General features: G+C 34.5%; 2 protein-coding genes across 3 annotated transcripts; one reads left to right on the top strand and one right to left on the bottom strand.

Moving 5' to 3' along the window:
* Nucleotides 1–1,161: 1,161 nt before the first annotated feature.
* On the bottom strand, nt 1,162–7,458 carry LOC106150909 (adenosine 3'-phospho 5'-phosphosulfate transporter 2). The gene is made up of 10 exons (XM_013523933.2): nt 7,298–7,458; nt 6,584–6,862; nt 6,242–6,363; nt 5,721–5,875; nt 5,020–5,127; nt 4,465–4,562; nt 4,101–4,193; nt 3,373–3,484; nt 2,800–2,869; nt 1,162–2,460 (listed from the first exon to the last, which is right to left on the bottom strand). The coding sequence occupies exons 2-10, from the start codon at nt 6,848–6,850 to the stop codon at nt 2,301–2,303; spliced, it is 1,185 nt and encodes a 394-aa protein (XP_013379387.2). The 5' UTR covers nt 6,851–6,862; nt 7,298–7,458; the 3' UTR covers nt 1,162–2,300.
* Nucleotides 7,380–15,911, top strand: LOC106171155 (THO complex subunit 1). Of its 2 annotated transcripts, none has more exons than XM_087000041.1 (20): nt 7,380–7,517; nt 8,109–8,182; nt 8,459–8,519; nt 8,686–8,749; nt 9,155–9,273; nt 9,613–9,661; nt 10,026–10,121; nt 10,371–10,450; nt 10,758–10,828; nt 11,211–11,319; nt 11,529–11,660; nt 12,122–12,222; nt 12,449–12,566; nt 12,757–12,860; nt 13,344–13,475; nt 13,705–13,788; nt 13,989–14,142; nt 14,469–14,565; nt 15,066–15,247; nt 15,546–15,911. In XM_087000041.1, the coding sequence occupies exons 1-20, from the start codon at nt 7,461–7,463 to the stop codon at nt 15,639–15,641; spliced, it is 1,980 nt and encodes a 659-aa protein (XP_086856167.1). In that variant the 5' UTR covers nt 7,380–7,460; the 3' UTR covers nt 15,642–15,911. The 2 variants fall into 2 exon arrangements, with proteins under 2 accessions (XP_086856167.1, XP_013406771.2); XM_013551317.2 differs by having other exon boundaries at nt 8,683–8,749.
* The last annotated feature ends 24 nt before the right edge of the window (nt 15,912–15,935 follow it).

The raw sequence follows: 15,935 nt of genomic DNA, 5'->3' as shown, positions 1-15,935 counted from the left end.
TGAGCAATAAATAACAGTTAAAATGCACCAGAATGCAGTATTATACATACAGTTTTTAAAATTTTTCCACACCGTGGGAGGGGGACACCCCCACCCACACCCCCCCCCCTTGGTGGCTTCGCCCCCTCGTGTCCGCTTACTGCAGGGATGCTAGTGGGGTCCAGAAAGAAAACCTGAACTTTTTTTTGGCAAAGACCGGGGGGGGGGGGGGTACAAATTGATTATGAAACAATTACTATATTTCAAATTTTATTTAATAAATATATTGCAATATATGTCATCACAACTTCGTGGTAATTTTCAACAGTTGTTTCCAAGGATAATCTTGACATTGACAAGATGGAAGTGCCATCAGTACATAAACACCTACCACCCATAGTAGACAGTAATGATCCCTCACGTAAGCTTGATAATCACCAGCATGATAATGATAGTCACTAAATGTTAATCCCTTTCATTTATCATTTTCAAAGATTGGTAATGGCTTTCGTGGTAATGCCCAAGCAACAATGGGGCTCCAACTGCAGTCTCATTAATCAAAATTTCTAAAACTCCAACTAAATCTATTTTTGACAGTAATGTCGATGTTTCTAATATCGTCTGTTCCCCTCTCCGCGAAATCCATTTAGTTTGGTTTAGTTCAAAATTCCGCGCACGCGGTGTCAAAATTTTCCACATGGGTGCCGACATTAAAGCCTACATTTCCAACCAATCAAGCGCCATAAATAAATCACGTGCTACGGTTGTGACTAGATATTGTGTTGAAACGCAGCTCTGTCGCAATGGTTGAAATGCGACGTTCCTCTGACGCATCGTTCGTCCAGTCCGCGACCACGTTAAAAACGAGAATTCCGGAACAAAATATAGTACCAGAAAATTTTATAACTGGACGCAAAAAACCGGAATTCCGGTAAAAACCGGAAGACTAGCATCCCTGTTACTGCCCCCCCTGGCAGTTTGCTCAGGCTACGGCCCTGGTGTAAGAGTGAACACAAGCGATAAAAGACACGGCTTCTGTTGTTTCCGTAGGACTGAAGACTCGAAATAACGGCCACCCGAGATCTACCACAAACATATTCTTTTAGTATATAACATGCTAAAGTGCAGCCGACTGGAAATTTCTATTGTTGCACTTGAAAAAACTAAGGAAAATGACATGCCTCGATCACCACCATATTTATTTCCCTTTAATGACACCAAGGCTTCAAAGAGCCGTTATGATGCTCATAAATACAGTATAAATAACCATAATAAATAAATATACTTTATCACAATTTATAAAAACCCTCATTTTCTATAATAAAAACAACCACATTAGGTATAAATGACGAAGCTGAGAATCGCTCATGGGATTGATTTTTCTTTTTTCAGTCTGACGTAAATGCCTGTGCATGTCTCAAAAACCGTTTCAGTAACCATAATAAAACCCTACTCAAATATTGGATTTTACACCAAATAAAACAAAATTAATGTATGTAAACATCCACTGGATTGGAGCAAATAAAACAAGGCAGCAAAGCTGACAAATGGACAGACAAAAATGACAAAAGTGAGAGGAGCTGCACGAAAACATTCTAAAAAAGGCGAACAAAATTAAACGATGGCAGTGGACGTTTTTTGTCAATTTTAATGCAATATTACAGAATGCTTCACAGTATAATCACCATCAATGTTTAATCACATACTTATTTTACTGCAGACATAAAGAAAATGTAACAAGGACTGAGCACCAAATCCACGCTAATCCAAAGTCATACCTAGATGCCAATTTATGAAAAAAAAAAAAGAAACAAACATCGTAAATTAAAAAAAAAAACCCAAACAGGCTTGTTTTAAAATTGGAACCGTATATTTAGTCGTATGAGTCATTCTTGTAAGTGTGAGAATAATGAGTAACTCATTTTTTCTTTAATGACATTTTCGAGTACTAAATGAAATGGGAATGACAGATGCAGGTGTATTTGTCCATAAAAATGTTTTTAAAAATGAGTTTAAATTTAAAAAAATAATAATGGTGTGCTAGAACTAGAAACCCACAACTAATACTAAGATACCTTTTGTTTCATAATTTTTTTGCACCAATTTCCAATGCATAGCACCTTATCTTCTTTTGTGCAAAATAAATTAGTGAATTCAGAATCTTTGTAAAGAGTAAAGCTTGCAATGTATACAGACTATAACATAAAACCAATCCAAAAATATTCCAAGAGACACAATCCCCCTAGCTACCTTTTGATGTTAAGCAAAATTTTAGTCAAAGTACAATTGTGACTAGTTCTTATTGTGGCCTCAATGGTAAATTAAACAATATTTTCCATATTGTTCAGCTGAATATCACGTTTTCTGCATGGGTTCAGTCTTGTAAGATATTCTCTGATGACTGGATCCCACTTGGTTTTGTTCTTGCTGTATATGTTCAGGTAAATCCCCAGTAAAACAATCAGACCTGCCCACAAATATCTGAAAGTAATCAAACTGGATGAAATTTCAATATCTATCTAAAAGAAAAGCCATTACTTATAAGTTGCAGTAATTATTTTAGATATTTTATGGAATTTGCACATGTAGCGAAGCATTTATTATAAGGTATTTTCACAAAAAAACGATGCTCTTTTATAGACACCATTCAGAATAATTTTCTCTTGAATGCATCAAATGGAATTTAAAATTTCCAGACCCACTCTGGGTTTTAACATATACTAATGTTTTGTAACATTAATTAGTCCATTACAGGTCTGGTTTAGCTTCTTCCGTTCTTAAAAACACTGACTGATGAAAATAAAAATGATTTCTACTCACTGGAAAGTAAATGGCTTGGCAAAGAAAATGAAAGAAAGCACTATGGTCAAGGCTTTTCTACATGTGGTCACTGAGAAAAAAGCATTTAATCATAAATGAATGGCCTCAATACAAACTGTTTTCATTTTTCTCTAGCAATATTAAAACAAAATACATTTAAAAAACATAGTCTCAGATAAAATTTGAAATCCCTTTTTTCAATAGTAGGCTTACAGACACTGCAAAGTCGCATCTATTTAGATTGAAGATTGCTTGAAATGTGCTGTGAATGACCACTAACACAATTCAACAATGGCTTCCCTGAATTATGGCAGTAATGCAATTGGCACACTGATTGAACAGAAACTACTATTTTATATAAACATTTCTGAAAATGTAGCTAAACATATTATATTATACTACATTACATTCCATTACATTAAAATATACTCATTACAAGATGCACACCTCTTGTGTTGGTCTTTACAACATCAAGAACATGAAATCAAGTAGCAAAACACACTTAACAAAAATTTTTTCTCCAGAATTTCTAATTAGTTTAACCAGTGAAGTGTGTTGTGATAGCTAACTCACCTGTCACAGCTATGAGAGCCCCAAATGTCTTGACCATGGTCAGTACTATGTTCACACCCAGATAGCCAGTCAGGGAGAAGACTGCACCATAACCATAGGTTTCCACTGGATACTATATGGAATAAGGAAATATGATTAAACTGGCATTCACTGAAACAAGTACAGAGACTGTGAAGGTAAAACACTATTAAAATGACAACATTAATAGTTCTATTGATGCAAATCTACACTGTGTATGTGGGGGTGGACAGTTTTGCCTGGCTGTCAGGCAACATGGACACAACTGACACATGACAGGTTGAAGTGTATGTGCTGTTGTCTTCTGCCCGCCTCTTGCACCAGTGAGACCCCTGCTGCTCCTGTTCAATTTGATGTCTGGGTTGTTCCAGGTGATCAGATACACTGAGAGATTGACTCCTTCATCTGGCCTCCTGATCCATTGCTCCTAGATCAACTGATCTGTCATGCATCAGTTGAAGTATGAAAAGTCAGCTGATACACAAGTGAACCAGTCAAACTACTGTACACTATACACAGGGCATGAGTATGCTTTGATGCTGACATTTACACATTAGAAAAAAGGTTTCAATGATAATAAGGCACGTAAAACATTTGTAAGTGCCAGCCCCACTGAAGGCACAAAATCTCTGTATTAGGTCTTTATGACTTAAATATTATTTGGAAAAGATCGGTTAAACTACAGAGAAAAGATATTACAAAGAACTTACTTGTAAACAAAAATTAAATGCAGGAAAAAGCTGTCCACTGATAACAAGTCCAAATAAGATGTACACAAACCCAATAGAGTATGAGTATAATACCTAAAATGGAATTCAAACATTTTTCAATCTTAAAAAATTAAGTAAGGATTTTAACAGTAAAACGAATCATTATGATATTGAAAACAGTTGATTTTTAATTTCATTTTCTTTACCTCTAATTGATATTCATAAGAATTGAAGAGCTAGAAACAACACAAATAACTGCATTGACTCAAACAATGCCATTTGTCTGCATGCTATATTTACAACCATACAAAGTAATTCTTTTCTATTTGGCTTCAGTTGAAACCCCTCGTAACATGCACATTACCATTTCTGAATTGGTGCTCTTGAATTCTTTCATTGTTTTTTCTTGCACATTTCCTATCACAGCATCAGCACAAAGAGCAAGTGAGATCAATAAAATACCTGAAAAAAATAAGTCATTGACAGCAGCATGAACCATTTTTCATTCATGTATGAGACAGATTTCCACCCTCAAAGCAGTACTGGCCATGCTAAAGCTGACAAATGTTTTTGGTCTTAACCAAATTATTAGAATTATATAGTTCCAACAAGGAATCTTTGGACCATCTTTCTAAGAAAATAAATAAGTAAGTGACAAATAATGTAGGGAAAAACATATCAAAATGTTTACATGCTAGCATAAACACAGGTCAGCTGATAAATTGTAACATGTATCTAAAAATTAAGTTTCATTTATCATTAACCATACTTTTTTAACCATTTAACACCAAACTTGAAATGATTTAATAAGCATATTGTGGCAGTAATATAGAATACCTTATCAAATCATAATAAACATTCTTTCATGAATAATTTTATCTATAAAGCAATTTGAAAAAATCTACATCATCATACTTACCATAAGAATTAAAATTAGGAGAAACTGTGCTGTCTGCCAGAGTAAAAAGGATTAACCCAATGCTCATACTGAGACATGCACTAACATCTATCACACCATATTTTTTGCCTGAAATTGGACATTTTTCTTTCGCTGTATCTTAAAATATGCAGATTAAAAAGACGAATAAAAAAGGCTGATCTTACCACATCATTTCATTTACAAACTTCACATGCAAAGAAAAATCTATACGTCCACGATACTGAGTAACAAAAATTGGGACATGGGCATCAAAATTTCAACATCATACATGGCGCTGATCTTGTGAACCCACTTTCCGCTTAGATTATGCATTGCATTTTGCTTTATATTCATATATTTTGGAAAATGTAACATTAAACACATATAAAAATTATCAGGAAAGAGCATGCTTAACTTCACAGATTTGGAAAAGCAGGCTGCAATCCTGAATATATATATATATATATATATATATATGTATATAAACAAATCACATTGAATGTCTATCAATACCCAGAGTTTCAATTTCTTTTTTCTTATGGTCTAGGAAATTACAAACATAGTTATGCATGGACAGATGGGATAACATTCCCTGATTTTTGTCACAGAAATATGGGGATAAATAGTAGTTACCCAATTTCCAAATTCCCTTACAACGAATGAGATCATCACAAACCAAGTGTATATGCCACCTTCCTCACCTTGAATTATAATACCTCCTACTAAAACTGGTATTAGTTTGCAGCATTTAAATATAACTTGGGTCGGATAGTTAAGGTATCCTAAAGAGGAATTTGACAAACCCATGGTGGCTACTGTTAAGAAGGCCAAGAAACCATATGTTGGAAGGGGAATCCTACAGTATAAAATAAGATGTTCAGGAAAATATAAAATATGAATTAATGCATTATAGAAATTATAGCGGTTACAGACTTTTGACAGAAAATGAAGGAGAGCAAGTGCACTGTCACATTTTTGTAATCAAACTCTTTACTGCAAAAATTATTTAAAAATTCCATCATAAATGCACAAAAGTCTTTCTATTAAAGCTCATATTTTTAGAGTATATGTACAGAAAGGTAGACAGGACACCTCCAGTGCAAAAATAAATTTTAAGGAAGTAAGATTTTTTCCATCAAACAAGACTAGCGTCATTAATTTAATTTGAAATAAAATCATAAAGTAGTATCCAAGCTCAACAAATTAATCTAAACAAACTTACCTCCGTTGTCTGTCAGCTTTCATATACAATTCAACTAAACCAAACAGTGAGTAGCATCCAAACTGTACTAATGTTAGGTACCAGCCATAGGGACGAAAGCCCTCAAGTCTGAATATCAATTCCTGAATACCGTATACAAGAGTTAGGTGTCTAATTTATCATGCACTGCAAGGGTGTATGTAAACAAAGCCGATTTCAAAGATTTAAGATTTAAAAACAAATCAATATACAGGGTAAATTCATGAACTTCATGATAATATTTACTGCTACTTAATCCAACATATGGAACCATGTAAAATTCCTTGATATACAGTATATCCTATTGAAAATGTTTTCACTTACCTGGACATAACCATACAACAGATAAAAGAAAAAGATTCCAAAAGTCAAAATGAAAAATTGCACAGCTGGGGATACATGTGTTAAATCAAAGCAAAGAATAGAAATATTGTCCTTTGATTCGTCTTCCTTTCTATTCCTATGTTCCCTATGAGAATGATCAATCAGTACTGTGCTTGTATGATCTCCTTGATTTAACATGTTAGATGATCGACGAACTGGCGTCTTGTAAAACCCATAGGAAGGTTTACTACCATCAGAATTCAACATCACTTCTCTATGCTAGAATGAAACATGTAAGCTCAGCTGTCAACATTATTAATTCATTGATTTCTCATTTTAATACTACAGAGTAGTTACTTATACAGACAGTAAACGTCAACTGTACATTAAATATAAATAATGTATATATATGTACATGTATGATAAAAAGTAAACAGCAGTGCTGCTGGGTACCTGTGGGTAGACGTGCAGGGTTAAATAGTGTTGACATTAACATCTTTAAAAGTTCAGAGGTAATGACCAATCAACCATGTACTATTTGTACAATTTTTTCACTGACAATGTAGCAACGTCAAAAACTTATCATGTTCATTTCCAAAGTCAGACATTGAAATGAAAAAAGTCGAACGAGGCACAGGTGTCTGTATTTCTTTGGGGTATGGAATAAAACCTAAGGACTGGTATTAAATACATACCAAAATTGGATAACATTACCTGTTTAAAGAACTTTAAAAGGAAAAAAGCACATATTTTTAATCATTAAGTCCTTTGGCAAGGGATTTGCTACTGAAACTGTCCACATGTCATGTTAAAAACGTCACTTCCTGTGTACACCTTGTAAAATGTGCAATTCGTCATTGATTGTTGTTTAGTAAAGATGGCAGCCTCCACAGCAAGCGGCTCCGATTTTGAGAAGCAAAGACAAACGTGTCTAGTAAGTTCAGAGTATTCATTGTGAAAGCAAGAGTGGCTGCTATTACACGGGTGAACATAAAATTATGTAGAATAAAAGAACTATGTTGCTGAATGTACGAAGGTGTTTATAAACTACTAGTCTATTATTACTTCACATCGCTTTCAAGTTACAACTTCACTTTTCACCACTGCCTTTTTTGATCCAATGCATAATAATAATAATAATAATAATAATAATAATACAGTTCAGAGAAATCCTCAAGTGTGTTTCTCAGTGGAATTTCACTCAACCAGGTAATTAGCCTTCCTAGTCACTGGTTATTTCAAACCGATCAGGTCACTCAGTTTGGAACTTGCCGGCTGAAATCTGCCGCCGACGGTGTAGCAGACAAGCTCCATAACAAATTAACACACCATTACGGCGTCAGTAGCGTACGCAAAATAAATATGCTTCACAGATAGATATCTTTCATTTCTTCAAACAGCACATATATTATACATAGCTGTTTAGTAAAATTCTGCCCACGTACAATAAGCAAATGGAATTAAGAAAAACACATGTCAACATTGCCTTGTTTTATTAAGAAATGTTATTTTTATTTTTACCCAGAAATTCATTGAGAAACATCACAACAGCACAGACTTGAATGGTTTACGAGATGAGTTCCAAACTTTGCCGGGCAGGTAAGAAATTGTAATCTCTCTGACTGCATCTGTTGGATAGTGAATTGTGTTTTACAAGTTGACGCATACATGCTATTTTGTGTTATGTAGTTATTAATGTTGCATATTTATATACAAGTGAAGAAAAGTGGAAGTATAGATTTGCCTTTGGCCAATGTTTAGCCACTTTGACATTCAGAGCACTGGGCAGAAATCACATTACGTTAATACCAGGCTACGGCCAATGCAATGCTTTGTTTTAATTAGACAGTTGGTTTTAATTGTAATTTCTTCTAGTGAATCAGAAAGAAAGCTAGCCCTTGACCAAGCCTTCAGAGATGCAGTTCACAAACAAGTGGTGAGTGTCAGAATGAGTCATGTCCCAAGAGTATTTTTTACTTCATGTTAATTTTGATAACCTATTAAGTTAGTCTTATTCTTGGTACAAACATGGATGTGTATTTAATTAATACGTGAACATGAGAGGGAAAAAACTAACGTTCTATGTAAATTATTTTCAGCAGTCAGGAGGTGATATCAGCATACTTACATCACTCATAAATTTAGCTGTAGAGGCAGTCAGACAAGGTGGGTGGCATAGATTTGTATGGTTTTCTTTCATTTTTTTTTGTATCTTTAATAAAAAGACAGTTGTGCAGTGTTATTTATTAGTCATAATATTTATGTGCAGAGTAAGGAAAGCTTTTTCAAGTTGATTATAAAATGTGCAAAACGGTACATCTTCGTTTAGTAATTTTCTTTGTATTGTCATATATGGTTTGTTTTGTAACAGATAGTCAGATATCAGTATTATCATGTTCTGTTAACTTCTATTACCACTAGTTTTTTCTACACTTGATTTAATGGTTTGCAATTCAAACTTCAATTTTAAAATGAAATTTTCAGCCGATTTATAAATCTGATGTTTTTGCTAAGGTGCCATTTTACTCCTATAAATTTCCAATGGGTTCATGATTATCTGTTGAATTTCAGAATTAGGTTCCCACTCCACACCATTCCTTTTGTTGCAAGACACGTTTGATGGCTTGGAGCTAGAGAAATGCAGCTCACTCTTCAAGTTTGTGGAAGATGGTGTAGCCACATGGAAGTCGGTGAGTAGACTTAGGCCTTACTGTTTGTAAAAACTTGAGGAGTCTATTTTGAAACAAAGGATAAAAATGACTGCTTTTATATTTTCTTAAAGGCAATTTAAGTATCTGTTTCGGGGTTAAAATGTTGAACTTCTATCATGACTATAAAACTTGTGACTTCTGCACAGATTAGGCTTGCTTTAGCATTGGTACAGATTGTAGCCGTTTATTTGTCAACTGCAAAGTAATCTTGCTGCATTTTAATGGAATTAACTTTGTATGTATGTTACATATTTGAAACCAAGTTGCTTGAATGTAGACAACATTAAATTTTAAGTTCTTTTTTTTTTTTAATTTCAGGACATCTTTTATTCAGCTGGAAAAAACTACCTGCTGCGAATGTGCAATGGTAAACCACAGTTGTGTCTAGACATTATTTGTTAAATGATGTGGAGACTGATGAATTCATTAGAAAGAGCTTCACTGTTGCATTGTATAAGTTCTTCAGTGAACAACTTAATTACTGTTATTACCCAATCACGATGTAATTGACTGATTTGCATGTCTGGTGAGATTCTTTATGGAGCTACACACTACATTAATTGAATGATACTCAAACATCACTGAATTCACTTTAGGTTATATTTTAGATTAACTTCAATCACTGTTAAATGAAATATATATGCTTTTTTTAACACCTTATATTTGCTTTAGTCTTATATTTGCTTTAGTTCATAATACATGAAGATGGAATACATGGAATCTTGTTTCAGATCTGCTGAGGAGGTTGTCTAAGTCCCTTGATACAGTGTTCTGTGGTAGAATACAGCTGTTCCTGGCCAGGCTATTCCCACTGGAAGAGAAATCAGGTGCAGTGATTTTGCACTCAGCATGACCCTTGATTATCTCTGAAAATTATTATATAATGAAAGAGGTCATGTCACTATCTAGACTTAAAATTAAAAACCATGTGTAACAAGATACTTTTCTCATATACAGCGTTACTGCACCATAGAAAGGTTTATTTGCAGAACATTACTGCTGCTTCACATTTGTTTCACTGGTTTTTCTACTGTTTCTTTATGTGTCCTTTAGAATTTTGAAATATTCTTTTACAGGGGTCAATCTAACATCCCAGTTCAATTTAGATAATGTCACAACATTTAGCTCTAGTGCAGAAGATTTTGTCAGGAAATCTGTGAGTCTTTTTACAGCTGCTATTGATTTATTGCTATGTGAATTCACTATAATATTGAAATGTTTGTGCCTTAATTTATTATTCTTTTTTTTTAAACAGTTTTTTAAATTATCTGCTAATGGTGCATTGGCTTTTGTATTTCTATATGTTCATGTCATGTTACATCACTAAAGTTATTTCATATAAATATTAGTTTAACCCTACAAGAGCAGTTGATGCTTTCAATTGATTAAACCAAGTTGAGAATGTAGAAATCTGTCATGTGAAAAATTCTATTCAGACTGTTGTCATTTTGTACCTTCACTAGTCGGAAACAGATGGAGAAAAAGATGATAGCATGGAGATTGAAGAAGGAGAAATGGAAGATACTTTATCAAGGTGATAAAACAAGCTCTCACTCCAGGATAACATTGAATGGATAATTTTGATCAAAATTAAAATTTTGCTAAATCAAATGATGGCATTTGAGGGGAGAGAATAAAATATCTTATGTCTCTCAGACAAATTAGAATTAAGTTATAATTAAGTTTAAAATTTTTTTGCTAGAATAACCTAGGCATGCTTTTTTGTATTTTGTGATTATCTACTATTTTTAATTTTTATTTTTACTCATGAATATTACCTTTTACACTTGGATCAAGATAACTTAATTATGGTTAATGATATTGAAAATTATAAAAAAAATGCCTGTTTTTTATGTCTGTAAAATAGAACTATCTATATTAAAGGTAAATGCTATGTGTTATTCTGACAATTCCAGCTCCATTCCCATAGACTACAATTTGTACAGGCGGTTCTGGTCTCTTCAGGACAACTTCAGAAATCCACAGCAGTGCTATGAGAAGATAGCTTGGAAACAGTTTGTAGTGGTAAGTGGACATGGAAATCACTTTAATCTTGTAACATTCACAAAGCATAACATTTCAGTCTTATTACTAAAAGCCTAGCCTGCCTCACATGGATTCTTGTAGGTTTTCTATCAGGACATCACTAATGCCCATTTAAGACAATGTTGAATGATTTGTAAATATTTGAATTTGATCCCGTCAACACACTGAATAGAATTTCTCTATTTTAGAATGCAGATGAAGTACTTAAAGTTTTCACAAGTAATAAACTCGATGACATAAAATCCAGTAGGAAGAATTTAGAACAACCCAAGCAGTCAGGCACACACGAGTACTTTGCCAAGTATCTGACCAATGAAAAGGTAGGGAATGCCTATTGAGTTATACATTTGGAAACAGAGAAAAAACTTTTTTATTTATGTATAAAATGTCTTACATTGCTTATTGCTTAGTAATACATGAGAAAGCTGAATGATCTGTATATTGCAACTCAGTGTGAAGTGGTTTTAGTAGAGTCAAATATATGTAGTGCTGTCAGTGTGCTATCTTGTCTATGTTAATTGTAGATTTTCATCAGTTCTACCTGATGCATAAGTATGAAATAAAGTATATCTTATTTTCTTGGATGATGATATATATATATGATGCATTACTCTAAATCATCCCTTGGTTATTGTTAACTACTAACTTAAAGACTAATCAGCAATCACATACTCATAATTCTTACAAGTGCAAACCTATCATCATGAATTGTTGCTAAAACCAGATCTTACAAATTGATAATTTCTACAGTGTTGTAATTTTTCATTATTTTTCATCTTAGCTTCTAGACCTCCAGATGAGTGACGGTAACTTCAGAAGATATGTCCTTGTACAGTTTCTCATCCTATTCCAGTATCTGAATTCAACAGTCAAATTCAAAAGGTACAAATATTGAAAGTTTTTCCATTTGTCTAATGTCTGAGAAACTTTTTTCTTATGAGACCCTCTCAGCATTGTATCTCTAGTGTAGTTACCATATTATTTCTTTGTCTTTGGAGTACATTTAAGGTAATCTGACCTACAATTAGCATGACCTTCTTTTTTCTTTTTTGACTGACTGACTGACTGTAACATAAGAAATGGCACGGGAATACTAATATCTTTCCAGTGCCAACCAAGTGCTATCAGAAGAGCAGTCCAACTGGGTGAGGGAGTCCACAGATAAAGTGCTTCAACTTCTCAGGGAGACGCCTCCAGATGGAGACCAGTTTGCTAAATATTTTGAGGTAAGCTCAGTCAACTTCTAGCTGTACTCTTTTTTAATCCCTGTACTTTTGTGGCAAAAGTAGGAAGTCATATCATCTTGTCTGATTCACTTTTAATTTTAAAATATTTTTTCCTGTTTATGTACTTAATAAGTGTAATCCTTGACATGCATGCTGACTATATCTCTTTCATCTGCCTTATTCTGTTAAGCATCTGTTGGCCAGAGAAGAGAACTGGAATGCCTGGAAGAATGAGGGATGCCCCAGCTATGTCAGGGAGGCCACAGAAAACACTGCAAAACAGAAAAGTTTGAGGTAAATGTAATGTGATTCTATGCTCTTCCATTGAATTGAATTGTTCATGTCTTTTGAAGTTTTTGTAGCTTTCCTTTTTTTTGTTTTTTTTGTCTGACCGACTTATGGCCTTTTCTTAGGAGAATGAGATGAGTTTTTCAGTTCCATGATATGTCATTCTCTTATTATGAAAATAACTTTTTGTGTTGAATTTCATGAGATCACAAGACAGAGCATGCCCTGTGGTCTCATGTACCATGCAGTTCTACACATGAAATAAAAGCATAAGATTTCCAGGACATTTTCCAGTTCCAAGCATAGATCTACCTGTATCAGAAAGTTTTGGGTTAAGCTCTCATTAATACTGTTTCTCAGTGATGTGTTAGTCGTGGTTTTAGACTTTTCCATTATTGACAATTTCTTACTGCCACAAAAATTGTACTGAACAAATCTGTAATGGCAAAAAATTCCTAACTTTCTGTAATGGCAAATTGCTATTTTCAGAGTGCGGAAGAGGAGTTTAGGTGAGGACATCAAGGCCACAGGAGGGAAGGTAGTGAAGATGGGCAATGATGAGCTGACCAGACTGTGGAACATTTACCCCTCCAATATGGAAGCTTGTAAATCTGATAAAAGGTACTTTGAGATATTGCCTTTAGCGGGCATGGATGTTTTCATGATAGCGTAACTTCACTTTGAATACATTTTACCCTTGGCAGTGTAACGGGTAAGCATTGTTTTACTTTTTTGCTTTCTTTATTATGGTTTTTTGTAATGTAGTGTGAAAAGCAGTCTAGTGGTACATTGATTTGACAGAGATTTTTGAGGGGGGAAAAGTGATGACATTACAATTGATTTGCTCCAGGATTTTCCTGCCATCTTTGGAAGACTTTTTTGAGGAAGCAATACTCCAGGCTGATCCAGAACAACAGATAGAGGAGCAGTACAAGTATGTGTGCTCAGTGTTTTCATCTCAGTTCAAAATATAAAAGCACTGCTTAAAATACTCAAGTTGGAGCATTTTACAGTCCATGAAACAAAGCGATGTAAGGCATGGGCTTTTTCATATCACACCAATGCACTTTCACTGATCTTTTGTTCTTTTGTTAAGATGTATTTTAATACAGAGGGCACTTATTTTTTTACCAGACTCGTGAACCAGAGCAACTTCTGTTGGCGTTCTCTGCGCCTGCTGGCTAGAAGAAGTCCTCACTTCTTTGCTCAAACTAACCAGCAACCAGGAGCTCTCAAAATCTCAAAGTTTGTGGAGTCCATGGTGATGAGGATTGCCAAGGAAATGCCTGTGAGTATAGACACAGATAAATGTAAATACTTTGAGCTCGGTCAGCATTGTTTGTATATTGATAACAAAATGCCAGTTGTAGTTCCCATTTTTGTCACTCTTTGTCACTCCTTGTGTTTTTGGTATACTTTTCAGATATGGCTTTGTTTTTGGTATACTTTTCAGATATGGCTTAATGTACATGATATTCTAGTTAACACAGAAACCAATGTTGATATATACATATTTTATAAATGTAGCTGGCACAGATTTCCAGTCTGTAGATAATTATAAGAAGTCTCCTGCACTAGTTTTGGTACTCCTTATTTGTGCATTATGTTCTTTAGAGTACTCTGCAAGAAGAACCCAAGACTGAACTGGAAGAAGAAGAGGACATCAGAGAGGAACACCAAGAAGAAGAACTGGACAAGGCAGAAGAGACTGGTAAGTTCTGATACTGGTCAATTGTCATATACACCAATACTTGGAAGTCTTGACAAGTTTGTCAATACCGGCCATATGTGTCATAACAACAATACTGGTAAATCGTGATGTCAAACCAGTTCTGGTGACCTAGCAACTGGGATAATAATGATGCCATATTTGTGCTGAAAATATGAAAATGGTACTTGTTAAAATTCAGGTTGCGCTTTTACTAATACTTGAGAACAGGCTTGAATTAGGCATGAAAAGTGGGAATTTATGTGCTTTCTGAGAAGCTTGTTCAGACAAACAATATACATCTGCATTGAGCACCACCTGCATTATAACTTATAAGGATGGTAGTGGGTTTTGTCAGGAAACGCAAGTCGCAGATTTTGCTGTTTAAGTTGCAATGAATGGATGACAGAAAAAAAAATAAAGAAAAACATGTATCCTAACCATGATTAATAAAAGCATTACTTATCTGCAGTGTATTATGATTTTCTGGTGTCTCGCCCCAGGTAAAGAGGAGGCTGTGGAGGTGGTCACGGCAGATCAGGTGGCCACTGTGGCTGAGGAGCTGAGTCAGGAGTGGAAGAGACTGGCCGTGGAGCTCAACTTCCCCGAAGATGACATTGCTTACATAGAGAGCGACAATGAAGACACAGTTTCTCAGGCCTTGAAAATGCTTACGTTGTGGATGGTAAGTCTCTTTTTCTTCACAAAATGTTGTAATGTTTAAGAATTCCAAGTGATTTTTTTCTTGTCTGATGTAGGTATCAGAAGATAATGACGGCAAATTCACCAAATCTTTTATTGCAGTAGAAACATTTTTTTTTTTTTTTTTTTTTTTTTTGAGAAATTAAAGTTTTGATCAGATTCCAGTGACAGGTTCAATTTCAAATCACTTAATCTAACTGGTTCATCTATGGTTTATTTGACAGCCAGTTCTTACAGATTTTCTCATTCATGTGCCATTCATTTTGGATTATTCTTTACAGGAAAATGAAGCTGAACGTGCCACCCCAGGGACTTTGAAGATCGCTCTCAAGGAAGTGGGTCTCATAGACATTGCAAACAAAGTGTTTCCCTCCTAGAGCAAGCCAAAGACCATTTTATATTGGAGGGCATTGTGTCAGTACACCTGTCTTGTGAAGATAGGTCTTAGAAGACATCTGAACCAAGTGGCATTTTATAAATTTGCCGACTTTGAAGGCTCAAGTTGTAAAATAATACTAATTTTTTACATGTCTAGTTTTAAATCTTTTTCAAGAAAAAGAAGTGTCATTCATTGCAAGAGCAATATGTGTAAATAACATATAGATATATATATATATATATAGAAGAAATGAAACATGACAAAACACTTTTATGCTTACCTTTTTCATACA

The sequence above is a fragment of the Lingula anatina genome, chromosome 1, assembly GCF_051362555.1.
Source record: "Lingula anatina isolate TDL-2025a chromosome 1, LinAna3.0, whole genome shotgun sequence".
NCBI lineage: Eukaryota > Metazoa > Brachiopoda > Lingulata > Lingulida > Lingulidae > Lingula > Lingula anatina.
The sequence above is the reverse complement of the archived record's forward strand: the minus strand, read 5'-3'. Positions and strand labels throughout refer to the sequence as shown.